The sequence below is a fragment of the Antechinus flavipes genome, chromosome 3 (genome assembly GCF_016432865.1).
Source record: "Antechinus flavipes isolate AdamAnt ecotype Samford, QLD, Australia chromosome 3, AdamAnt_v2, whole genome shotgun sequence".
In the NCBI taxonomy this organism is placed as follows: domain Eukaryota; kingdom Metazoa; phylum Chordata; class Mammalia; order Dasyuromorphia; family Dasyuridae; genus Antechinus; species Antechinus flavipes.
The window spans coordinates 481108647-481135396 of NC_067400.1; the positions used below are offsets into that span (position 1 = coordinate 481108647).

The 26750-nt window shown below is 42.2% G+C and overlaps 2 protein-coding genes across 5 annotated transcripts in view; one reads left to right on the forward strand and one right to left on the reverse strand.

The window, feature by feature from the left end:
• PKNOX2 (PBX/knotted 1 homeobox 2) overlaps nucleotides 1-26433 on the reverse strand; it is a 363592-nt gene extending 337159 nt beyond the window's left edge. For 3 of the 4 annotated variants that reach the window (XM_051986748.1, XM_051986749.1, XM_051986744.1), the window contains exon 1: nucleotides 26336-26433. The gene's annotated coding sequence lies outside the window, so the exon portion shown is untranslated. Of the gene's footprint in view, nucleotides 1-25238; nucleotides 25338-26335 lie in introns of those variants that run through there. The other variant, XM_051986745.1, reaches the window with a different exon arrangement.
• On the forward strand, nucleotides 19048-21759 carry LOC127557326 (uncharacterized). Its single transcript, XM_051990683.1, has 2 exons — nucleotides 19048-19438; nucleotides 19553-21759. The coding sequence occupies exons 1-2, from the start codon at nucleotides 19048-19050 to the stop codon at nucleotides 21757-21759; spliced, it is 2598 nt and encodes an 865-aa protein (XP_051846643.1).
• Nucleotides 26434-26750: the final 317 nt, after the last annotated feature.

A 26750-nucleotide genomic window follows, 5' to 3' on the forward strand; every position in this document is an offset into this window, starting at 1 on the left:
TGCATGAAGACCTCAAAGGGTCCCCCACATCTTCCTAAGACATTCCATTCTATTTTTAGACAGCTTCTAAGTTTTAGGAAGTTTTCCTTACATTAAGCCTAAATTGCCTCTTAATATGAAAGCCTTCACTCAATGCAGGAGTTTCCTCTTAGAAAATCAAAGTTGTCCCATTAAACAAAGAGATGTCTCCTCTCCTGCTGGGAAAGTACTTAGCTGCCTTTAAAGATGGGGGCAAACCAAACTATAAGATTCAGACATCCTACCTGAAGCATGGTTTATCAATTGGATACAAATTCTCTCCAGTGGATTAGCCCACTTCAGATGGCTAGAGATAGAATCGGAAATAGAAGGTGGAGCTTATCTAAGGCTATAAAGTGGTAAGGGAAGGAAAGAAGGAAATGAGAATTTATTAAACACATAATATGCTACATATTTACTATGCATGTGGTACATAGTTACCTTCCTTACAGCTTCTGGGGAGGAACAAGTGAAATAAAGTTTGCAAAGTGCTTTACAACTGCAAACCACAATGTAAATGAGTTGTGGTGATCACAATGGGACCACAATCTGATTTGAAATCTCAAGGAGTTCACCATTCTGACCATAGTTTTTTTCCATATTTTCCCCAGAGTGAAAGTACAAAGTAGGCTAGTTTGTTGTCCCATTCAATGGGCTAGGCAGCTTTACTGTTTAGAAGATGACCTTTTAAAGATTCCTTCCAACTCTGACAGTCTATGAAATCTATGAATATAAAGTTTTGATTAATTTAATCCTTGTACAAGCTAATAGTTTTGCTTCATTCCACAAATGCAGGTTGTACTACTGTCTCTTGTAGCCATTTGACCATCAAGAGGACAAGGCAAGAGAGTGAGGGTAGGCTCAGTACAATTCATTACCACCTTTACAAAAGTGTTCATAAGTATATTATCTATTGTTTAGATAGATGTACAGGCAGCAAATGACTTATTTATTGCCCTTCTAAATATGGCATGAGCTTCTTATATTTGTGTATTTCCCATCTTATTTCTATATCTGGAATGCTGCCCTCAGTCTACCTCAAATCTATCTTTTAATGGTTAGTTGAAGTTTCTTTTTTCCTCCATGAGACCTTTCCATACTACTTACTCTCTATCTGTTCTTCCTCTGAACTCAATACCCAAGTAATGACTTGGCAAAGATCTTACTGTGTGATGTGGTCATGATCTGTGCCTCAACTAGACAAGAAATTTTGAGTACAGAGTCTAGGATTTTCCCATTCTTTTTTGTGTCTTGGAGGTGATGAGATCCAATAGAAAGCTAGCTTAATGCATTTAGAATCAGAAAAGAGTTGGGTTCAAATCCCAGCTCTCATAGTTATATAATTCTGAGTAACTCATTATTTTCTCTCTGTGAGTCTTTTTGTAAAATGAGGACAGTAATATTTGTACCACCTCCTTCACCAGATTGCTTTGAGGAAAACTTTCTGGTAAAATTTAAAGGAAAGAGAAGTTATCAAAATCTCCCCCATTGTACTACAGAATGGGTATATAATCAATGCTTGCTGGTTAATTAATTTTGATCTATGACAGAGAGTAGAAGATCATTCATCTTCCTGGAAGATTAGACTAGAAATCTGTCTTCAGGCCCAGGCTGAGGCCATCACAAATGGTCTATGGGAACAGTTTCAAAGTATCTCTAAATAAGAATGAAATCTATCCAAGAAGTATTATGTACATGAGACATCAGGCTGAAATTATAGTCTTTTAGACCTTGTACCTAAAGCAACACCAAGAAATTATTTCAGGTCATCTAGAGATCTAACTATTACTAGAGTGCTTCTTAATGAGGAAGTTGGGGACACTGGGCATGTGACTGAATATCAGAACTCCTCTGTAGAATGAAGGACAAAGTCAGAGGGAATTATAGACTAACCAATATTGGCAATGGCATGTTCAAATGGACCTACATTTCACATCAAATGTGTAAATAAATTATAATCAGGCATATAGGATCTCATGCCTAGCCCAAAGGTACCTGAGCTGTAAAATAAAACAGTACTTAGAATCACAAATTGTTTGACTTTAAAAGTCTCCCCATTGAAAACTGAAGCTCAGAAAGATTCATATAATTAGAATTTTTCACTTACTAAGAGTTATTACTCATCCCAGATTAAACACTGAGGGTCCATTTGCATTAGCATTGTCCCTGATATTCCCTGCAAAGGGTGAGGCATCTGTAATCTTGTATATTTTTTATTATTATTAGGCAAGAAAACTGGGTTACCAAGTCTCTCAGCTTCTTTATGGATACCAGCTTTTCAACACAACCTTTTCTCAGGCACATGGTTAAAATTCAGAAGAGTACCTCGACATAAATGCCAATGTCCATTAATGTGGAAACCACACTACTGTGCAAGTTCTTTGACCCAAGTTCTCTAAGTGCGGGTTATAAAACTTCATTATTGAGAAGCAAAATGGTATCATAGAAAGCTCACAGAACTTGCATTCAGGAATGATATAAATAGTATGATAAAAATGGACCTGGATTTGGAGGGAAAGCCACCGAGTTTCAATCCAGGCTTTGATGCTTATTACTTGTATAATCTTAAGAATATATGGAGAGGACTTATAGCAGGGACTCTGACTTTGCAGTTACCATTCTTACTATCTAACAGAGGAGTCATGTATGACTTGAAAGGGATTAGTTAAGCTATAAAACATTAGAATACAGAGACTAGAGAAAAGAATCAGAGATATTTATTCTCTCCAGTCAAAGAACTCTCTAGATCATTCCTCAATGGTTTTATTGTTGTAGAGAGGCAAATCATTTCATTTCTCTGGGTTTCAGTTTCCTCATCTACAAAATGAGAATCATAACTCCCTTCTCTCTAATTTCTTCTCAACTTATTCAATACCAAGATCCTTAATTAAATAGTGAAAGAATTTTAAAACATAAGTTATTTCATTTTACCTTTTGACCTTAGTTTCCAACAACATAACCACTAAAATGAAAGACCTGGACTAAATGATCTCAAGGTCCCTTCTAGCTCTAAATATCTTTAAGAATGCTGGAGCCAAATCAAAGGTAGATCCAGGATAACTAACACCATAGATTGTCTTTTTGGACATAGGGAGAAGGGAATGCTAACACTAAAATGGAGATCATCTAAAGGTGGAGAATTCTAAACACCCAGCTGATCCAAAGAATGCATTGTTCAAAGCTCCTATTTTTTGCACTTATGTTCCATGGCATACTATCAGGAGAGATGGGTACAGACCAAGAACAATTCCCCATGCTCTCTGAGTTCTCACATACCCATCTTCAGGGGACTCATCTTAATGCCTTGTGATTCTGATACAGTTTGATTTACTTTGATGTTTCCATGGGGATGAACATGACTTTGGCCCTGGTGCCAGAACCTAGTAGATAATAGCTGGAGGTGAATCATTTCAGCCTAGCAGGAGGTGGTACAGGAGGAGGAGGAAGAGCCAGTGAAAGGCTCTTCTTTCTAACAACACAGTCTTTCCCAGGAGAAAATAAGGTTTTCTCATTTTCCTCCATGATGTCTCACCAACATCAGCTATTTCCTGACAGCAAGGTTCTTGTGAAAGTTCATTGATATGAATATGTGAAACTTAATTGATATGAACATTCTAAGGATTTTTATAAGACTAACCCGGGTGCCAAATGGGACTATGAGAATAATTTGAGGATGGGAATGTAAAACACAAGAGGAAAAAAATCCCCCAATGCTTTTTTTATTTCACTTCTGATCTCTGGCCAGGTGAGCTTACATACAACCCAAGTTTGATTCACTGAACTAATTTGCCACACTTAAATCCTCAGTGAGTCTGAGAACTGGTAGACTTTCATGGTCTGGGCTCACTCACATCTGGGCTCACTCCTGTTTCAATGCCTACTATGTATGCATCCAGCACTGCACTACAGGGGATTCAAAAACATAGAATCATAGAATTAGAGCTGGACGAGACCTTCAAAAATATCTAATCCAAACTCATCATTTTACAGATGAACAAACTGAAGCCTACAGAGATGAAGTAATTTTTTTCTACTCTCAGCAATAGATCCTAGCATCAAATAGGACCCACACTGACTTAAGGAGCAAATGGCAAGATCAGATTCCAATCCTGTGTCTCCATCCAATTCAAAATTTAGCACTTTTCTCATTGCATTATATTGTCTTTGTCCACAAAGAATTCCAAACTCAGTTAAAGAGAGGAGAAAGAGATAGGTGCCAATTCCCTAGCAATGCCAAGAAGATAGTAAGTGTCCAATAAATGGTATGTATAAGTTCTATGTAGGCTGGAGTGATTTGAGAATACTCTTTGGGAGAAGTGAGATTTGAATTAAGCCCACACAGAAAACAATAATAACAATAACATGACAATTTACATATATTATCTCATTTCATCCTCTTAGCAACCCAGTCAAATATTATATATATATAAAATCTTTCCTAGATTATAGATAAAAATTGAGACCCCAAAAGATCAGTTGATTCATCCACGCTCACACAACTTGTGTCAGAGACAGGATTTGCACTTGAATCTCTCTCCAGGAGAGTCTAGATCTTTTTCCATAATAAGGAGGAGCACCAGATTAGAATTTACATCAATAACACAAACCGCATCCAGTGAGAGGAACAAAGGCTGAATAAAGGAGGAAGAGGAGAAGTATTTCTGAACTCACATTCACTTCTGTCTCTGGAGATGATGAGAATCCAGAAGAATAAAGCCAATTTGGATTGAATTTAACAGTCATGTCCAGAGGTTCCCAATGTTTAAAGGCTGGACAATTTAAGATATCAAGATAGTACTAGAGTATTCCAAATCATTTCCTATAATCTGTGTATCCAATCTGAATTCTAGAGTTCCAATGTGACAGAAATGCCTAAGAACATTCTAGTAACTGCTGTTAGCAACTCTGGGTCATCTCACTTGCTCTCAAATCTTAAATGTCCCCTCACTAAGCACAGTATTAAGTCCAAAGTCCTCAACCTATTATTCAGGCTATTCTGTGCCTCCACATACCCTAAGTGTCAGGATAAATTGATAATCTAAGAAAGATTAGCCCCAGGTACTATAATCAAGAAAGAATAAGGAGAGTTTCAAAGTGACAAGGAATCTCACCCTATAATGGCTTCAAATATTAGATAGTCTAGACTTGCAAACAAACGCTAAGTTTTAATGTTTCCTCTTTTCTCAAATTACTTTCTATTTCTTTATTCTTCACCCCAGATCAAAGCTCCCTGAAGGATGGCATTGTTGGTTTCGTATACCCATTCTTCTAGCAGAATCTAGTCGGACCCTCAAATTTCACCTTTAACTCCCAAAGTAAGTAGTTAAGCAAAGTTGAAATAGTGCCTATACAACCTCCCAGGCTAGATATCCTATTGTACTAGATGACAGCAAAAAACACACTCAAAATATAGACATTTAGTGCTAACACACAAACTGTTTGTCCACAAAAGGCAAATGATTTAGTCTTGCATGATCTTCTGGGCAAACAAACTAGCTACTTCTGTATGAGGCAAACTGTACAAAACTAATCTTAAATTACTTAAGCAGCAAGGTTGCAGTTGTGGGTATATGTAGGCTGTATTTTAGATTTATTAGTAAATCACAGTCCTTACTCTTAAATCAACTAACTTCTTCCATTAGATATGATAATCATACTTCAGTCTTCTATTAAGCACAAAATGTCATCTCTCATGAGAGATCTGGGAAAACATTTTGACAAAGTGAATAATTTAATCCTTAGGGTAGAAAATAAGAGTCCTCTTGGAAAAAGTACTAGACTCATAAGACCTGAGTTCAAGTTCTAGGTCCAAAATCTCTTAGCATAGTGACCATGGGCAGCCGAGATCACTTTTCTGATTCTTTAAATAATAAAGATAATATTTGTACCATCTTCCCCTCCTCTCCAATTATTCTGGGAAGCAATTTGAATTTATGTTGTAAATATGACTAAAACCTCCTTATCATCTTACTCAGAGAGCCCACTACCTAGCACATACTTCAAGAAAAAAGGGATTGAAAGAAAGGTCCTATATTCCAAAATACTCAGAGCACTTTTTATGGTAGGAAAAAAAAACCTTAACACAAAGTAAGTGTTTATTGATTGAAGAATCTGGCTAAATAAATTGTGGTACATGAACATAATGGAATTACTATATCATAAGAAATATGAAGAATACAAGAAGGCATGGGAACTCATGAAAAGTGAAGTAAGTGGAATCAGGAAAAATATATACATGAGATGTAAGAATGTACCTCTTTTCCTTAATTATAGAAGGAGGAGACTATGTTAGTGGAACATAGTGCATACTTGTCTACTTGTGATTTTTGCTGAACTGCTTTTTATCTCTCTCTCTTTTTTTTTATTCTTTGTCATAAGGGATGTGTGCCCGTGCTTCTCTGGCTGTGGGATAAAATTATATTGGAAAATGAAGGTGAATTAAAAACAAGAGATCAATGAAAACAAATTAAAGTAAAAGTTCAAAAAATGTGCTCTCTCTACCTTATAGAGTCTTTATGAAGAATTCACTTTATAAACTCTAATTTTAAAATATGTTACATATTATAAATATAAATGGTATACATAAAATAGGGATAGCATGGTTGGTGAAGTAGATAGAGTATAGTGAAGAGTCAGGAAGACACTGTTTTCTGAGTTCAAATCTGGCCTCAGACACTAGCTGTATGATCCTGGGCAAGTCATTTAATCCTGTTTATATCAGGTCCTCAACTTTTTAAATGAACTGGAAAAAAAAATTGCAAACCACTTTGCCAAGAAATCCCCAAATGGGGTCATGAAGATCAGCTATGATTGAAGGACTAAATAACACAGACAATATTATCTTCATCTTGCTGAGGTCTAGATTTGGGGTACTTAAATGAAATTAGGGTTTAGTTGAGGTCTAGTGGCAGGTTTGGGTACAGGGAGTCAAGCAAAGCTCCCCTGCAACCCCCTTGGATTCGGTGCAAGGATCTGGTGATAAATGGTGTCTAGTAGGGGAGCAAGTTCCCAATAAAAGCATTTATTGGCCTGAGAGCTAGATCGATAAAAGAGGTTTATTATTGGGTAAGCAAGGTTAAAGTATAGGCGAAGGTAGAGATAAGGAGGGCACCGGACAGAGGGTCCAGTGGACAGAGGGTCCTCACATGGCTAGCATGTTTGGAATCTCTGCAAAGAGGGGTTTCCAGCGTGGCCTTTTTATAATAGGAGACTTAGCTCGAGGGGCTTTTGGGTGTAGCCCCAAAGTTGGCTCAGATCAGGGTGGGGCTGGGACAGGTCCAATCTTCTATTGGAATTCAAAGGGACCAGGATTTGTGAGTCAAAGGGTAATTACATTCACTAGGAGGGGATGGGAATCTAGAAACTAATCTTTCCCACATCAATCTCAGATCCATTGACAATCCCAAAACTAATAGAATAACACACCTACACACAGGGATGCAAGACGAGGAAGAGGGAAGAAAGAATATCTAAAGAGTTAAAATAGAAAAAAGAAATCCCTCATCTTCATGGCATTCACATGGTACCACTGAAACCATGAATTTCCACTTTTCCTGATAGAGTTCAACCTCTTTCTATAGCTCCTGAGATAGCTACTTTGAAGCAGAAGGGAACTTCAGGTTTCAGGGAAGGCCCTTTCCCTTGCCTTTATTTCCAACTTTGAAAAGGACCTTTCCTTTTCTCCTCCAAAACTGCTGCCAGCCACAGGAAGAACCCTGATAGAGTTCTTAACTTTTTCCTTACTTACATCCTTGGCTCTATCAAAGAATTTCTTAGAAACAAGACCTTTAACCTTTCGCTCCCCAAATTTAATGATAACTGTATTGAGATAGTGATGAGATCTACCTTGGGAAAGGTCCTGACAATGCAGTCTGGAAGTTAACAGGAAGTATCAGTTCTCTATCTTACTGCCATGAATGGATTCTCCAAACAGGGGTTCCTCCTCAGAGAAATCCCATGCCAAAGCCAAATGCTAAGTAATTCCCCCCATTAATAGACTCCAGGGAAGGCTGGGGGAATCCCACCAAGCTGTTTGGCTCTCCCCCAGAATGGTAATTGACAAGTGAAGGATAGCTTCCCTAGGGGACAGCTTCCTACCATGTGTCTGGCTTTTTCCTACCAAATCTGGGAAAGAGAGACCAGAAGTCCTGACTTCCATTATAACAGAGTCAAAGGCCATACCCAGAGCTTTCAAATAAGGGCTTTTTGAGTTCCCAGATCCCTCAGGCTTCCTATAACTCTAAGCTTCTGAGCCCTTGGGGCAAGAAATTCTCTCCAGAGCTGCTTTCAACTCCCACAACCTGGACACATACCAGCCCTTAAAGGAGAGCTAAGGGATCATGTCCCAACCATGAAGAAATGACTCACCAGACCAAAGAATCCAAGTGAATGTGCCAAAAACGAGGAGACCTCAGATCTGGAGGAGGAAACCTCCTTCAAAAGACTCAGTGGACTCCTTTCTCCTTCTTGAATTTTAGAAGTGGAAGGGATCTTAGATGTCCTCTAATACAAACCCTTTATTTCTAGAATCGAGGACACTGTGGCTCAGACAGGTTACATGACTTGCCCAAAGTCACACATAGTTAATGGCAGTGCTTTTTCTATTGCATCATGCAATATTTATCGAAATCCTATCCATCTTTTAGGGCACAGCTCAAGTTCTATCTCTTCCTTGATGCCTTCATTGCTACAGCCCACAGTGATGTCTCTGTGTCTCCCTCTCTCTCTTTTTCCTTTCTGTTTCTCTCTTTTTCTGTCTCTCTCTTTCTGCCTTTGCCTTCATCTGTCTGCCTGTTTGTCTCTTCCTATAAACTCCCTGTCAGGAGTAAAGATAAACCATGAGGAATAATGTGAAAAACACTAGATTTGAATCCAGAGCCTGCTCCTTATTAGTTATATGGCCTTAGACAAGTCACTTTACCTTGCTGAGATTCACCTTTGCCTTTTATAAAATGACAAGATGATCTCTATAGTCCTTTCCAGCTTTCTGTGATACTAAGTTAGATCCTTAATTATTCTCTATTCGTTTCAAACTGTAAATTACTTGAAAGCAGGGATGTCATTTCACTTGTGTTTTCTATTCTGCCCAATCCTCAACACAGCACATAATATCCAATAAATACATGTTGACTAATAGGTACTTTCTGGACTCATTTTTCAAGTATGACTAAGCTCTCTTTTTTCCAACATCGAGCTCTCTAGATTCTCGGAGCCTTGATTTCCCCCTCTCTAACTTGAAGCAAACAGAATATTCTTCCTTCTGAGCATGTTCCAAGATGATCTCAGAGGTGATTATTTCAAACCCAACACAAATAATAAATTCCATTTGTAACAATGGCAAATGGTCATTCAGCCTTCAAAATGAGGGGGGACTCAGAAGCCTGGAGGCACCCATTCCATTCTGAGACAGTTTTAATTATTAAGAAGTTTATCAAGAGATTCCTAGAGATAATACTCCCCCCAGAATTATCCCCCTAGAATTATTAATTACCTTAATTCCAATTTTATGGGTGAAGAAGAATGTCTGGATCATACCCCTTGTCTTTGAGGAAAATAGAGGCTAAGAGAATCTAGAGGGCTCCATGTTGAAAAAAAAAGAGAACTTAACCATACCTGAAAAATGAATCCACAACTCATGAAGGACAACCATGATCTTTTGTTAAATGATTTTCACTTAATATCACTGACAGAAACAGAATCGTAGGCAAAATGGACCATAGTTTTGATTGAGGGTGTTATCCTTTAACAAATACTTAATTTGAGGATTCCCAGTTGATTCATTTTAAAGGTCAATCTGATAGGTTATAGGGTCAACCTACCTCCATTGTTCAAAAGTAGTCATTACCCCCAATATCCCCAATTCTGTCACCACTTTGTTTTTTGTGATACTATCCATTAATCATACCTGTCTCTCTCTAACTTCATAGAAATCAAAAGTAAATCCTCCTTTTGATAAGGTCATGGAGCCCTCACTTAACCTGTCTGTCTAGTTACTGATTTTTCTTCTTTGTACAGAAGAAAAATAATTTCAACTAATTCATACAAAGGAGTAGGAAGGAGAAGGAGGAGAATAAAGCACCTAGACAAGCTTTTTGAGATCAGGAGAATAACTTTTCACTTAATAAACAGGTATTGATCTAGGAGTCAGGGGACTTGAGTTTGAATTCTAATTCTTCAACTTATTAAAATGTGAGCCTCTGTTTTTCCATGTTCAAAATGGGGATATCAATTCTTGCATTAACCTTATAGGGTTGTTACAAACCTTAATATGAACTATTTTCAGTGTTATTACTTGAGCCATACAAAACTGAGGAAGTGTTCATCTTTATTAAAAAGTAAATATAGGCTTGCTTTGAGAAATATCTGAAAGGTCATTTGATTTCTAGTTTTTAAGGTTTAGCACAATGCTGATCTGGGAAGAAGAGACTTTCAAAGAGTTTTTGAAAGTCAACTTCCCTCTCATCCCAACCATTATCCTCTCTCATAAGAACCCTTGAATTATACTGGTAGTCAATAGATCTTGGCAGAACTTAACTACTAATAAACTCTTTCAGCTTTGATAAGGGCTCCTCAGTTTGGGTAAACTACACATCTATGTAAAAAATGAATCAGTAAAATTAAAATTATGGAACCTGGGAGTTGAGACATTATCCTGTCCTATGACTACATTTTTCAAATGAAGTGACATCTAATTGTAAACATTCATTATTAATGAAAAAATTGTTCATAGCTATAAAGAATTTTAAAGTTTAGAAAGGACTTTTCTTATGACAATTCTATGAGATGGGCAGGATTGGGATTATTAGTCCCACTTTACAGATCAATAAAGTACACCACCAAATTTGAATGATTTGTCCATAGTCGTAAAGCTCAGAAATGCCTCATCCAGGACTTGAACCTGTTCTCTTGACTCTAACTCCAATGTTCTTTTCATTACATCAAGTAGCGAGTATGCTGACATCAAATTCCCTTCACAGTAGCCTATGAAGGTGATGGGGCCAAGTTTGAAGGATAATTTTTGTCCTTTGAACTTAGGTACAACAAAAGGGGAGTGGTAGCAAAGGCCAAGAAGGATTGGGGAATGGTCCCAGTAAGACTGTCAGGGATCTCTTCACAAGGTAGCTCTAACTTAGCCTTTAGTCAGACTTATATGTGTTAAGCCACTGGCACGAGTTCCCAGAATTTGATTTAACCAATATGTCTTCAAATGCAAAAGAAACCTATTCATTTAACAAGCATTTATTAAGTACCTGAGTGCCAGGCTCTGTTAAAGCATTGTTTAGTAAACAAGAATGCAAAGAAGGAAATCCTATACACTGTAGGACCTATAGGATAACAAACTTAGATTTGCTGGTTAAAGTTTACAAAGCACTTTTGTCACAACACCCCTTATCTGTTGTCTCCCCTAATTAGAATAGGAACAAAGGCTATCTCAATTTTCTATTTGTATACACAAGTGCATACAGAGCACAATGCTTAACCCATACCAAGCTCCTAACAAATACTTTTCCATTTCATTTTGTAGATGAGAAAACCGAGGGGAAAGAGATTAAGTGGCTTGCTTGCTTGTGTTCATGCAACTATAAAGTAGAAGAACCAGGTTTCCTTGCTTTAAATCCAGAGTTCTTTACTCTTCAAGAATTGCTAAGGTTGCAGGGGAAAAGAGAAACAAAGAAAAATGAATTCGTTTAACAAAAACACTGCTTATTTTACTTTGTCCCCTATCAACTGGTAATCTCAATTAGTACAAAAGGCTAATCTCATTTTCAACTCTTCCCCCGCTTCTTCTTCCTATCCACAGCATCATTCCTCTTCTTTAAAACTGTTCCAAGACCTACCTCCAATATTTAACATAATATCTAGCACAGAGGCACTCTTAATAAATGCTTGTTGAAATCCGGAAAGCCCATGCTGATGAAACCAACTCAATTATGGTTACTCCATTACTCTGTACTTCTCTTCTCACTGGTTTAGACTCAATACAATTGTTTGCACTTTTTCTAAGTGAACTTATATCTTTTTCATATGAAAAATGCACTGGCTTAGTCACCAAAGGCCCCAGGTTTAAATCTGGGCTTTACCACTTTCTATTGATATGACCCTGTGCAAATCACTCTAGATCTGTTTTCTCATCTGCAAAATGAAGGTTGAACTAGACAATGGTTCTCAAAGTATGATCCAGAAAATCCTAGATGGCTCTGAGACTCTTTCAAAAGGTCTACAAGTTCAAAACTAGTTTTTATTTCTAATATAATAAATATAATCCATATAAACAAAAACTCTTTGGGCAGATCCTTAATCATTTTTAATAATATAAATGGACATTGAGAACAAAAGTTTGAGAACCATTGGACTAGATGACTCTTATGGTCCTTTCCAATTCCATAACTAGGAGATTGTGGTTTTGTATATATGGTTTGCCCACTTGAGATTTTCTTCCTTTTTCTTTACTGGAGCGCCTATATCGGCATTTATTGGGCTACAAAATGCAGTGTTCACTTTTTGACGATAGAGATGAACTGGGAAAGAATCAAAACCAGGGCAGTGACAGATAGAAAGAAGAAAAGCAAAGAACCTGGATGGATAATATAAGAACTACCATCTGGGATGACCAAAAACAAATTTAACAGAATCAGACTCTGAATTGGAAGGGACTTCAGCAATGAGACAAACTCCACCAGTGAGGGCATACAAAGACTCATAACATTAAGAGGCAAAGTTCACAGGAATTCTGGCCACTATTACTCCTTCTCCACACCCAGAAAAGCAGAAGTATGCTCAAGTTCTCCTCACAGGTCACCTGAAAAATGCTGATTGTTCTCAAGGGAAATCATTCCAGATGGAAAGTTGACTGGAGGAAGGGATTTGCCAGAAATGGAATGGGGGAGGCTGGGTAGGGTGTGACTGGGGCCAGGAGAATTTGGAAAGAGAAAAGATACTACTGAGGTGGTAACAAAGCATTTCCACTGCACAGTGACCCACTGATTTTTATCCCATGTTCCCAGTGACCTGGATTTGGCACAGGCAGGGCCTTCCTCTGACATTGGTCACTGGCACTGCTTCTGCTGAGCTATGTTGCAACTGGTCATGTTAATATTAAATAGCAAAATTAACCGTTACTACCATCACCCAATCTGGCCCCATCCAAACCCCCTCGAGTCTGGTCAGGGCGCCGGGGCCAGCTGCTTTTCCCCACATTCCAGCCAAAAATAATACCAGAATGGAGCTGTTTGGTGGAGACTTAATCTAATCTTCATTGCTTCAGTTTTAAAATATCCTGCCCGGTTTAGGGTTTCTGATTACACACAGGGATGTGTTTTTAGTGAGATGGGTCTTAGCAGAAACGTCCTTCTTGTAATTAGAAACCCAGGCAAGGCAGCCCTGCTGTGCAGCATCCAAGCCAAACACCAGATCCCCCAGAAGACAACACGTTTGCAACAAACTCTTCCCAGACCTTATTTGCTGGCATTCTTGGTTCTCCTAACTCATGAAGATTCTGAAGTCTTAGGAAAGTTTCACCAAAAATATCATGTCTTCCAAATTATGAATTTCTCCAATAGGGCAGACTGCTGCCCCTCCCTTTACCAGTTTCAAAATGGAGCCAAAAATGATAGCAAGAAGGTTGGGAAAGTACATGGGAAATCCTTCCCCCTCCCCCTGAAAGATGTGAAGGACAAACAAAATTTTGAGTTACAATGGTCTCTCCCTAATTCACAATGCAAGAGCTTCAAAAAACAAAGGCATTTCTAATATAGTTCCACAAAATAGTTTAATAAACCCAGTTGATTTCTCAAATAGTTTGGTCAAGAACCTACTTTCCTTTGTCAGAATATCTCATAAGTGAGGTTCAGAGAACAGACCTCTCTCCACTCAGGTATCCATCCAGTGTCACACACCTCCTTTCAAAGGAGCATCAAACGTCTCAGACTAGATTTTATGCATTCTTAACCTTCTTTGTGCCATGGATCTCTTTGGAAGTCTGATGAAGCCAAAAATGGCTTCAGAATATTGTTTTTTAAATACATGAAATACAATATTTCATCCCAAAGGAAATTAATTACATTGAAATATGGTTATCAAAATATTTTAAAAAACAACCCAGGTTAAAAAATCCCTGGATTAGGAGAGTCTTTGCTTCTCTGAAAATGAGTTGGATGATATGTTAATTAAGCATGTGACAATATTAAAGAGAGTATAGATCAGGAACAGGAACATAGAGATGGAACAGATAAGAAATCCAGTTGGCTCATTTTACAGATAAGAAAGCTGAGGTTCATAAGTGACATGACTTGCCTAAGGTCACAGAAATAGTAAGTGGCAAAACTGATGCTAAATTCAGTTTTCTTTCCACTATATCTGGTACAACGGGAACCCAGGAGATTAGTATCTCAGTTCTTCCTTGATTGCCCCTTTTGAAAGCCAATGAGTGGTTTTCAGATCCTCAGATGCAAAAGAAAGCATTTCAGTTCTTTCATCAAAGTATAAAAATATTCCTTAAAATCCCAGGGAAGGAAGTTTAGCAAATCCCAGAAAGAAAACACACATACCAATTAATGTAGCTGGTCGGCTCAAACATTTGCTCCCATTTTCTTTATTAGTTAGAATGGTTACAATGTTGTTTGGGGACAAAGCATCCCTTTCTATGTTTCTTAGCAAGTCCTCACAACAACCCTGTGAGGTAGGTATATGGAATTCATCCCACTTTACAGATGAAAAATCTGCCCAGAATTATGCAGCCTGACAGGCTCCTATTTCATTTAAAACTCCCATTTTTCATACTTTCATTATAAACAAAATTCACCTCCCATGTACCACCAGCTTGTCTCCTCTGACCATCTCCATCCTCTATCATTCCTTCCCAAAGCCACCAAACTTCATCAGATATTAGTTTTAATTAAATTAATAAATCCCAGTTACAACACAATTTGGTAGTACAACTTGGATAGAGAGATATGCTTTTAGCTCCTCCCTAAAAAGTCAACTTTTCAATATCAATCTTCATTAAACTATGGATTTCATAGGAAGTATTTGTATAAATCACAGCATGTTTGTCAAAAGGTAGGGCTAGCACCAACTTCTGATGATTCCATTTTCCAAAACTTTTTTCACTTTTCTTCCTTTTTTTTTCTTCTTCCTTTAATCTATGCCCTCCCCCCCATACTTTGCTCTGAATTTCATTTGATCCAGACACTTTTCTTCACATCCCCTCCTTCGTCACCTCTAACAATTGCATCACACATTTTTATATATATATATATATCTTACAGAACAGCCGTCCTTGTGAGGCATAGCCTAGGAAACAGGAAAACTCAAGAAACTGCTTTTCACTTTCCTCAATTTCATATACCCCCTCACCCACAAAAGACATCCTGGTTTAAAAAAACCACAGTAACAAAGGACAGAAATTGGGGGCCATTTTCAGAAAGATGGAGGTGAGAGTCCAATAAATGGCTGGTAAATTTAGAAACATTTTGGAAACCTTGACTCCCAGCAACTTTGCGCTTATATTAAACTGCAAGCATTTAAAAAAAAAAAAACTAATTTGTCCTTTTTCTGTTGCTGTTACTTGGGGCATTTCATTCACACTGAGGAAACCAAATTGATCCATTTGTTTTTGGTCATAAAGCAAGTTGAGAGCGATGGCCCTTTAAAATGGGTAATTCTGCTTTCTAGGCATGTATTAGTTTCTAATGAGTTACAGCACCAGGTTGAAGATGGACACTGTAAAAAAAAAAAATGTTAACATACAATCGGGCACACCCATAAACATCAAGGCCAAGGGAGAAGTATGTTTCCAGTTAAGTTAGAACTTCATGAATTCAGGATTCTCCATTCGCAAGACAGTAATTCTCCTTATTTCATCACTAACTTACTTCAAATGTGTTTATACAATTTATTGCTACTGAACTTCCAGGCAACTGGTGTAGAGTTAATGAAACCCAGCTTGGAGAAGCTTTGAGCTTTAAACAAGTAACCACAGTTTAAATGGTTATGACATGCGGTCAAAGCCACAGCCCAGCCGGCTGCAGTTTCTGTGTTAGGAGCTAGTCAAAAAACTTGTAATCTCGCCTTTTGTGCCAGCTAAACAGAAAAAGGAAAAATAGCTCAAAATCAGTCTACCATAGTCTTTCCTTGTTTTTCCTGCATGTCATTTCTAATACAATCACCTTTCCAAAGTGATAGATTTTTCCTCCCTAAACCCTATTCCCCAAGTCGGTGTTTTAAGGGTTCCTCTGAATTATTTAGAAATATTGTTTGAAATAAGTTTGGATTTTGAAGAAAAATGTCAGGCACTGCAACTATCCTCGGAAAAAAAACAACCCCAACTAACATTTTAAAATATGTCTTGGAGAAATCCCTTATTCTGTTCACAGAGGTATATGAAAGAGGTATATCCACAAGAGTATTTGTTCACTTAAAAACTGACTTTTATTCTAATCTTCGCTGTCCACTGGAGTCATCCTTCTCCTTTTCTCTCACCTCCCACCATCCCCCCCCCCCCCCCTTTACCCCTTCACTCTGTCTTTAATCTCTTTCTATTTCGGAGCTCCAGTAAACTCCCTCTTGTTAAAAAGAAACATTTTGGGAAGGGTAAAAGGTAGGCACTGGACTCTGCCACTGCAACACAATAAAAACCTCCTTTCAAAGCAGCACTTTCATTAACTTAAAGCAATCTATAGACTTAAAAGCAGAGAGCAGTAAACTCTCAGAAAGGATCATAAAACAGCCAGGCTCAAGTTGGGTACACTTCAGTGCAATTTGCACGATGCATTTTACTGCTGAGAGGTGGTTGGGCTGATCTCCTTTAACCCTCTGCCCCTTATTCTGAAGCAAACTTTCTTTCTCTCCCCTTGCATTCCTTTCTCGAGTACAATGGATAAACAGTGACTGGGGGACCCTCCTGGGGTCATGTCTCCCTCCCCCTAGTGCCCCTCTCCGCGGGAGAGTACGCATACACATTCCAGGCCAAGAAAACAACAGGAGAGAGAGCCCCCCCCACCCCCCATGTCTAGCCCAACCTACTTCTACTCATTGATCCCTAGGCTGCCTGCGGAGTTCTCCGGCTGGTTTGGAAATGGAGGGAGAGCCAGATTTTGGATTTATTTGCCTATTTCAAAGAACATTTCATGTCACCACCCCACACACAAATACTTTAAGATTCATTTTTCGCTTCTTCTGAATCTAGGGAATCTCTGCACTTCCTCGTCCTAGGGTTCTACAGAGAAGAGGAGAGGAGAATGGAGTTAGAGCGACTAATAGGACTTCTCCGCTCCAAAGGTTCTGAGGGTTAAATCCACTGCTCAATTCGGCGGGATGGACATTCTGGGTATTTTATGCTCAAAAACTATTATTTCACAGATTTAGAAAGCTAACTTTAAGTGATCTAAACCTGCCCCAAATTCGAAGTTCTCTAGAATTCAGTGAACTGGAAAATATGAAATTATAAAAAGTCAACAGTAACTATCCGGCAGTGACTCAATAGGAGGTTCTATAGATTTTTGCGGGATTGAATTGTTGTACCAGCTCTCGCACCAAAACGGAGTGGCTCAGGATTACCGGGTTGGGTTAGGCACACGGGAAGGGAGGGGGAGGGGAAGGAAAGGAGAAGGGATAGAAGAAAATCTGCCCGATGAGAACAGAGCTCTGAAAGAGGATGGCTGCTCTTGTTATGCCACAGTTCTCTTTAACTGGCCTGACTCAGTTTCCCTGTCCCAGTTTCCTTTACTGTTCTGTCACGTAGCTCTCAGGTTATAAATTAGCAAGATAAAAAGTAGATCTCCTGATTCTTTTACGGATTTACAATACTCCCTTAGAATATTCCAAGACCAACCCATGATATCTTTACTTCTTTGTCTCTGGAATTTTTAGGTTTTATGGTTTCCCCTCCCTGATAAAGACTTTCCCTCCCTTCTTCTTTGTCTCCAAAAAGTACTTAAAGATTTGTGATTCTCCCATACAGTACTGGATAATCTGAGACGAGAGTCCTGTCCAGTCAATCTTACTCTCCAATTAATAAAATATTAAATCTCTCTAATCTCTCTCCTGCCTCAGTTTCTCCGGACTGGTGAACCTGGCCATCCAGATCAATACCCCTACATTGATGTTTGGCTACAAATTGTCTCTTACCCCCCTACCTGGCTGAGGGCTGCGACCATGACAAATGGTATTCGTATTCTGATCACACAGACCCTGAGGACAGACAGGGAAAGTTGTAAACCACCAGAAAAAAAAACCCTACAGGATTCTCTGGAAGACCCCTTAGATAATCCCCCTCCCCCACCGTATCTGGGCGTACGTCTGTATCCACCTTTGCCTGGAAACTCCCCGCCCGAAATACCACCTGAAGGACAAAACCCTCCTGAGCCTGGTTTTTCACCACCTGGCCCTTTGGCTCCCTCTTTTCCTATACAAGGGCCTGGTACAGCCAGCACCAAGGTGCCAGCTCCTGCTCAGTTGCCTTCTCTCTCCTCTGTCCCTCCTGTGCCGTTTCCCACTCCGGCTAGCCCTTCAGCCCCCCTAACTCTCTCACCTTCCTGTACTCAAGGTGGAGTTGCATATAATGCTTCAGGATCTGTTCAGCAAGCCCCAGTTTTCCCCAAATCTATTCTGCCTCTGAGGGAAATGGTGGGCTCAGAAGGGGTCCCCTTCTTAGTCTATGTCCCCTTCTCTACAAATGATCTTTATAACTGGAAAGCTCAAAATCCCCCTTTTTCTGAGAAACCACAAGCCTTGATTGACCTTCTTGAATCTGTTTTCCATACCCACCAGCCCACGTGGGATGATTGTCAGCAGCTCCTTACTACTCTCTTTACTACAGAGGAAAGAGAAAAGATTAAAAGGGAAGCAAGAAAAGCTGTCCTGGGACCGGGTGGAGGGTCTGTAGAGGAGCATCGAGCTCAGGTAGAAGCTAGCTTTCCCTCCGAACGGCCCTCCTGGGATCCTAATTCCCAGCAAGGTCGTACTGCACTTTCTGCTTATCATAGATACCTTCTCCAAGGCCTTAAATCAGCAGCAAGGAAACCTATTAATATGACTAAGATTTCTGAGGTTGTTCAGGGTGCACAGGAATCTCCTGGAGCATTTCTGGAGCGCTTATATGAGGCCTACCGTACCTATAGCACTATTGACCCAGAAGCTCCCGAGAACTATAGATCTGTGAATATTGCATTTGTTAGTCAGTCTGCCCCAGATATACGTAGGAAATTACAAAAGCAAGAAGGGTTCGAGGGTATGAATATATCTCAACTAGTCGAGATAGCTCTGAAGGTCTTTAATACCCGAGACGCACCAGCTACGGAAGCAGGTAAAGAATGCGCTAAGGCAGTAGTGGCGGTCATGAGAGAAGCAAACAAATTCCCTAGGAGTACTTCCCAGCGCCCTCGTGGGCGGCAGCCGTTAGGCTCAGACCAGTGTGCCTATTGTAAGAAACATGGGCATTGGAAGAACGAATGCCCGATCCGAAATCGTCCCAAGGATGTCCTCGCTCTTGAGGGGACAGACTGAGGGAGCCCTGGTTCTCTCTCTCTTTCTTTAGACCCCGGAGAACCTAGGGTATGCTTAGAAATTGGGGGTCAGCCTGTTGAATTTTTGGTAGATACTGGAGCTACCTACTCTGCTTTAACAAAACCTTTGGGCCTATTATCTTCAAAATCTACCCCTATACAAGGTGCTACTGGTAAAATTGTTTCTTATCCCTGGACTACTGAACGCACAGTCCATCTAGGGCATGGCACAGTCACTCATTCGTTTCTGGTCATGCCAGACTGTCCTTATCCTCTTCTGGGTAGGGACTTGCTTCGAAAGCTTCAGGCAACTATTTCCTTCTCTGAAGATCAGGCTTCTCTAACCTTAAATCCTCCAAGTCCTGAGCGTCTTCTTATTACCCTACCTCTCCAATTTGAACATATCTTAGTGGCTTCCCCTGCGTCGCCCTCTCCTGCTCCCTCCCCCCTTCTTACTCAGCTGCAAACCGATTTTCCTCAGGTGTGGGCAGAAAATAACCCTCCGGGTCTGGCTGCTCATCATGCACCGGTGGTTGTGCAGCTTCTAGCCACTGCCTCTCCTATTTCTGTCAAGCAGTACCCTATGTCAAGAGAAGCCCTTCTAGGTATCTCTGTTCACATTAATCGATTAAGGGAAGCTGGTATCTTAATAGCCTGTCAGTCTCCATGGAACACGCCTTTATTACCAGTCAGAAAACCTGGATCGTCGGACTTTCGTCCTGTTCAGGATCTTAGGGAAGTTAACAGAAGGGTTGAAACTATCCACCCAACTGTTCCAAATCCCTATACCCTACTCAGCTTGTTACCTCCTACTCATACTGTATATACTGTTTTAGATCTAAAGGATGCTTTCTTTTCTATACCCCTTGCGCCAGTCAGTCAGCCTCTCTTTGCTTTTCAGTGGATAGACCCCCAAGGGGAATCTTCGGGGCAGCTTACCTGGACTAGGCTGCCACAGGGTTTTAAGAACTCTCCTACTTTGTTTGGAGAAGCTCTCCATCTGGACCTCCAACCGTTTCGTAAGGAGCATTCTTATTGCTCTCTGATCCAGTATGTAGATGATCTTCTCCTTGCAGCCCCTGATGAATCTCTCTGCTTGCAGGCAACTCGTGCCCTTTTGCATCTCCTTCAATCCCTAGGCTACAGAGTTTCTGCTAAGAAGGCTCAGCTTTGCCTCCATGAAGTGTCTTATCTGGGCTATGTTCTCAAATCTGGCCACCGTTCCCTGTCTTCTGAACGTATACAGGCTATCTTATCCATTCCGGTCCCCACTATAAAGGATGTTAGCCAATTGATCAGAAGTTATATTTATAGATGCAACACTTGCGCTAGAGTAAATATGAAAAGAATTATAGAGGCACGTGTGGGAATTAGGTTGAAAGGACAAATTCCTGGAGAAAGGTGGGAGGTAGATTATACTGAGGTACAGCCGTCAACAGCTGGGTACAAATATCTGTTAGTATTTGTAGATACTTTCTCAGGGTGGACAGAAGCCTTTCCCACCCGAAATGAAACAGCTCTCACAGTGGTTAAAAAGATACTAAATGAGTTAATGCCCCGCTTTGGTCTTCCAGTAGCCATAGGATCTGATAATGGGCCTGCTTTTGTTGCCAAAATATCACAAGGCATCAGCAAAGCCCTAGGCATTGATTGGAAACTCCACTGCGCATATAGGCCGCAGAGCTCTGGGCAAGTGGAAAGGATGAATAGAACACTTAAGGAGTTCCTTTCAAAGCTTGTCCTAGAGACCCAGAACTCCTGGGTCTCGCTCCTGCCACTAGCATTACTGAGGAGTAGATGCACTCCTAACAAATTAGGGTTAACTCCCTTTGAAATTGTGTTCGGGAGACCCCCTCCAATTCTGCCCTTGGTCAGGGAAGACTTGATGGCTGAAATTTCTAACTCTTCCCTTATCAAGTTTTTGCAGGCCTTGCAGAAAACTCAGAAAGACATCTCCCACCTTGTCCGTGAGGCCCTTCCTGTTCCTCATACTGACCCCGTACATACATTCCAGCCTGGAGATGCAGTACTGATAAAGAAATTTTCCACCTCCGGTCTGGAGCCCAGGTGGAAAGGACCGTACACTGTGATCCTCACCACGCCCACTGCTGTAAAAGTTGAATCAATCCCTGCCTGGATTCACCACAGCCGAGTGAAACCAGCTGTCACCACTGAATGGAAAGCAGAAATCGGTGAAGATCCCCTGAAACTGAGACTGATTCGTTCCTCTGGTCCTTGATTTCCCCGAAAAGACACTGGGTGGGAAAATCCTGGGAAAATTCAATCCTTGTATTTACTTTGTTACTGTTTGTGATTACCCTAATCTGTTTGCATAATCCCCCCCTAGAGGCCCCTTTCCCCTTCGCCGTTCCTCCCGCTGTACTGTCATTATGGGATTTTCCTTAGTCCTTCTCCTCCTCCCTATGTTTTCTAAGGCTTTGGAAAACCCACATGCCCCAAAGACCATATGGACAATGACCTTTAGGAATCTTGAGGGGGGTCCCAGTCTTTCTGCCACTTATTATTCAGGTTTAGAACCCTCTATGACAATAGATTCCTCCCTGGCTCCCTGCTTTTACTTCAGAGCCCTAATAGATCCTCCAGCTCGACTGTGCCCTGATGCTTGGTGGTGCTCCCTCCCTGACGATTCTTTCAGGCTGACTATCCAAACTTTTGATCAGCAGGCCCAGACCTCGCTGTATCCCCCCCGAATTATCCTAACAATCCAGGAACCGTCCCACCAGAAGTGGAAGCAGTCCCAAGCTTTCACCCTTTGGTCCCGGACAGGTAGCGGTCTTCAATTCAGCTACTCCCTCACAGTCCAGTGTAAAGACCCACCTCTCTCCAAGCCTGTGGGACCTTTGACTGCTATACTAGTCCCACCTAGACCACCAGTCCTGGCCGAACCTATCCCGCCACCATCATCCCTGGCACCGCAGGACCTGGCCAGGACCAAAAGACCCCCTATTTCTTCTGACCTGTTAGTCCCAATTGACAACCCCTCTGAATCGTCTGATTCTCCCTCTATGCTTGAATTGTTACCGATAGTGCACTCCTATTTGAACTCCACAAATCCCCAGCTGGCCCGAGATTGCTGGCTCTGTTTTAATTCTGAACCCCCTTATTTTGTTGGGATTGCCCTGACAGACTCAGTTCCTGGAACCACCTCTCAATCTACCTGTTCCTGGGAACAACCTAAACTCACTCTCAGAAATATCCAAGGTATAGGCACCTGCCTGGTGACTGCCTCCACGAATCTCTCTGACCCTCTCCTCCAGTTCTGTAACCCCGGTTCCTTGATTAATGTTTCAGCTTCCTCATCAGATGTTGCAGTCTGGTATCAAGCCCCTGAAGGTTCATGGTTTGCCTGTAGAGATGGATTGACCAGGTGTGCCTACTCTAGTACCCTCCTCAGAAGGACAGATTCATTCTGTGTCCTGATAGCAGTGTTTCCCAGCCTGTCTGTTCTTCCAGGAGGGGAGGGATGGGGCCTCTTCCAGTCCCATTTCTCTCCCTTGGAGATTACCAGACAGAAACGGGCTCTGCCGTTCCTTCCCCTCATAGTAGGGCTCGGGCTGGCAGGCACTACCGCCCTCAGCACTGCAGCCCTCCTGAAAGGCGATACTGGGTATGCTGAGTTAAGTGCACAGATGACCACTGACCTGATTCAGATCGAGTCATCCATCTCAAAACTGGAAAGCCAGGTTGACTCCTTGGCCGAGATGGTACTCCAAAACCGAAGGGGACTTGATCTGCTATTTCTGCAACAGGGAGGCCTGTGCGCTGCCCTAAACGAGGAATGCTGTTTTTATGCTAATAACTCTGGGGTGATCAGAGAAAGTTTGGCCTTGGTTCGTAAGAATCTTGAGTCCAGACGACTGGAGCAGGGGCAAGGAAAGAACTGGTACCAGTCACTGTTTAATTCTTCCCCGTGGCTTACAACCCTTGTTACATCCCTCATAGGACCCTTGATTCTCCTTCTCCTGGCCCTTGCCATAGGCCCTTGCATCTTCTCTAACCTTGTCCGTTTTATCCGCTCCCAGGTGGAATCTGTCAAAATTATGGTACTAAAACCTCCTGGGTATCAAAAAGGAAGATGTTTCGAAGATTCGAATATTTAGGAGAAAGAGTGTGGAATGTTATGCCACAGTTCTCTTTAACTGGCCTGACTCAGTTTCCCTGTCCCAGTTTCCTTTACTGTTCTGTCACGTAGCTCTCAGGTTATAAATTAGCAAGATAAAAAGTAGATCTCCTGATTCTTTTACGGATTTACAATACTCCCTTAGAATATTCCAAGACCAACCCATGATATCTTTACTTCTTTGTCTCTGGAATTTTTAGGTTTTATGGTTTCCCCTCCCTGATAAAGACTTTCCCTCCCTTCTTCTTTGTCTCCAAAAAGTACTTAAAGATTTGTGATTCTCCCATACAGTACTGGATAATCTGAGACGAGAGTCCTGTCCAGTCAATCTTACTCTCCAATTAATAAAATATTAAATCTCTCTAATCTCTCTCCTGCCTCAGTTTCTCCGGCATTACACTCTTGGATGAGGAACAATTATAGAATAGAAAGCTTCTGGCATCTAGTATTCCCATCCAGATTCAGAGTCCAATGCTTCAACCGCAGTTTCGGAATTAGCCCTGCTGCCCAATCAAACCTTCGGATCACAAGTCCCGCATCCCATCCGCACGTTAGCACCGCATTTACTCTCTTCCTAACCCCAGTCCAGGCTCCCAGAAGGTACCAAAGCGGCCCATGCATCTCACACCCTTATTGCTGACCCAGAATCCCGTCACTGCGTATGCAGAAAAGCGCTTCGGGGACTAAGTCCGGCCAGCAGTCCTCAGCGGTGAGAAGCTAAGCTGCCTCTTTCTAATTTTCCCCTAAACTCTTCGCAACCCAGAGCTCTGGACCTAGGCCAGTCCCAGTCTGCTTCCCTCACAGTCTGAGTCCCTCGCCCCAACCCCTGACTCCTTAAGTTCCCCAAATCGCCTTGCCCAACTCAAGGATGCTGCGTGGAACCGAGATAAGGGCAAAGAACAAACAGAAACATGGATTCCTCAGAAGCTATGGGGCAGGAGCAACTACTTTCATCATTTCTCAAAAATGCTTTCTCTGCCCACACCTAAGGGTAAGGAGACTCAGCGACAGTCTAAAACTACCTAATCAAAGGGCAATTTCCAGTCTCAAAGCCGGAATCAGCCTTGATCCTATCGCCACATCTTAAATTCTGACCAAGTCTTCCTCCGACTCCGATTCAAAATGTGTGGAACACCCAAACCTAAATTCAGCCCCAGGCTTCCAACTCCAATCTGATATGCGTTTTCAATCTTCCAGCTCCTACCCCAATCTCCAACTTTGGCCTAGGTTCTATCATTTCAATTCCTATGAAATCATGGTCTTTTAACCGTAATTTTACATTCAGTTCTAGTCCTACAATAAACCCATCCTGGCACTAACACTCTAATTCTTTATCGGAGCTGGTTCGGTACCCCAACTTCCAGCCCTGATCTTCCTCCTGTCTGGGAAGTGCCTCCCTCAGTCTCGGCTGCCCTGCCCCTTCGAGAAGAGCAGGCCAATTTGGCTCCTATCTCCACAGGGACAGGGAGGTTGCGACGCCTAGCCCAGAGGGAGCGCAAACTTTGCGCAATGGACTGGAAAGGGACCAAGCACCCCACTCCCGGCGCTGCTGCCCCCGAGACAATCCCCCTCCTTACCCTGGGGTCACGAGGGCATTGGCCCCCAGTCTTCCCTCCCTCACAGGAGTGCAGACCCCTTTCCCTCTTTAGAGAACCTTTTCCGTAATTCTCGGGGAGCCTTCGACATCACGGATCCAGCTTCTCCCTGGTCCACAGACTCCCGCTCCTTCGAGCCTAGTTTTCCTGCCCCACATAGCGTTGATCCCCTAGTCTGACGAACACCTATCCCTTCTTCCCTCCCCAGCCCCCTATCCCTGACCCTGATACAGATCTCTATCCCCTTCAATTCTTCCCCTGCTTCTAGAATCCAACCCCGAAACACCTCGGGTTGCTAGACTCCGAGAGCCCGGCCCGAATCTTCTCCCAGTCATGCAGCCGAAGCGAAACCCCGCCTGGTTGAACCGAGTAAATGCCGGCCCGAGACGCTCCCCCCAAGCTCGGAGAACGCCAGTGCAGGGCCGGACCACGGCGCGGAAGACTGAACCCAGAGCCGCCTCCACCCGGGTCCCCAGACTCAAGCACGACTCCCAATTGTCCAACACAATCCCCTAAAGCCCCGGATCCTCAACTCCTGGCCCTTTGCTCTAAAATGCCAGCTTGCCCGCCCACCCCCCTCAGTTGTCCTGAGTGACGCTCCACCCACCCCGCCAGGCTCCTCGAACCCTGGGACAATGCATTCGGGGGGCAAGCGGCCCCGAACAGCCGATGCTGAGCCAGTAACGGCTGCTGCGGCGCCCCAAAAGCAAGCTTAGCCTGGCCCGATGCACTGTGCAGGGAGCGCGGTTCCTAGCCACCTCCTTCCCCCGCAGCCTCGCCACGGTTCCGCGTTGTCTAGCTCGTCTCAGTCCTTCCCCTTGCTTCTCTCCTCACTCCACGCTCTCCTTGTCTCTCCCTTCTCCGCTCCCAGCTTCCCTCCTCCCTACTGCCTGCCTCGCTCTCTCCTCCCTGCTTCCTCCCTCTCTCCCTCTCTCCTCCTTGCCCTGTCGCAATGAATAATACTCTGGCTTGGGGACTGGAATAAAACACACGCGCTCTGAGGCAGCCGCCCGCAGCAGCAGCAGCAGCAGCCGCCGCCTGCAAAAGCGTCTCTGACATGGAAATGAATGACAGCTTACCTGATGCCAATCTTCATCAGACTGACACCGGCGTGACAACACAGCCTATACTTCCCAGCACTGCTCTGGACGTCAGCAGCACAGGGACCCGCCCCCCGGAGCCCCCCCCCCCCTTTCACACACCTCCCCTATCCCCACTCCCCCTTCTCTTCCCACCCCCCATCACCCCCACCCACTCCAGGCCCCAGCAGCATCCAAATAAGAGGAGTCGCCAGGGTGTCTCCCTCTACTGGAAGCTTTTCGGAGACCAGACTGACTATTGCTTGCTCTTTCCTGTCTCTACCGAGGAAGGCAGGGACAGTGTTTTAGAAAAAGAACATTTGCGGACTCTGAGAGATCTAGGTGAATTAGGAGATCTAGGAGTCTAAGGACCTCCATTCAAGCCTCTCATTTACATTTTACCAGCTCCTACATC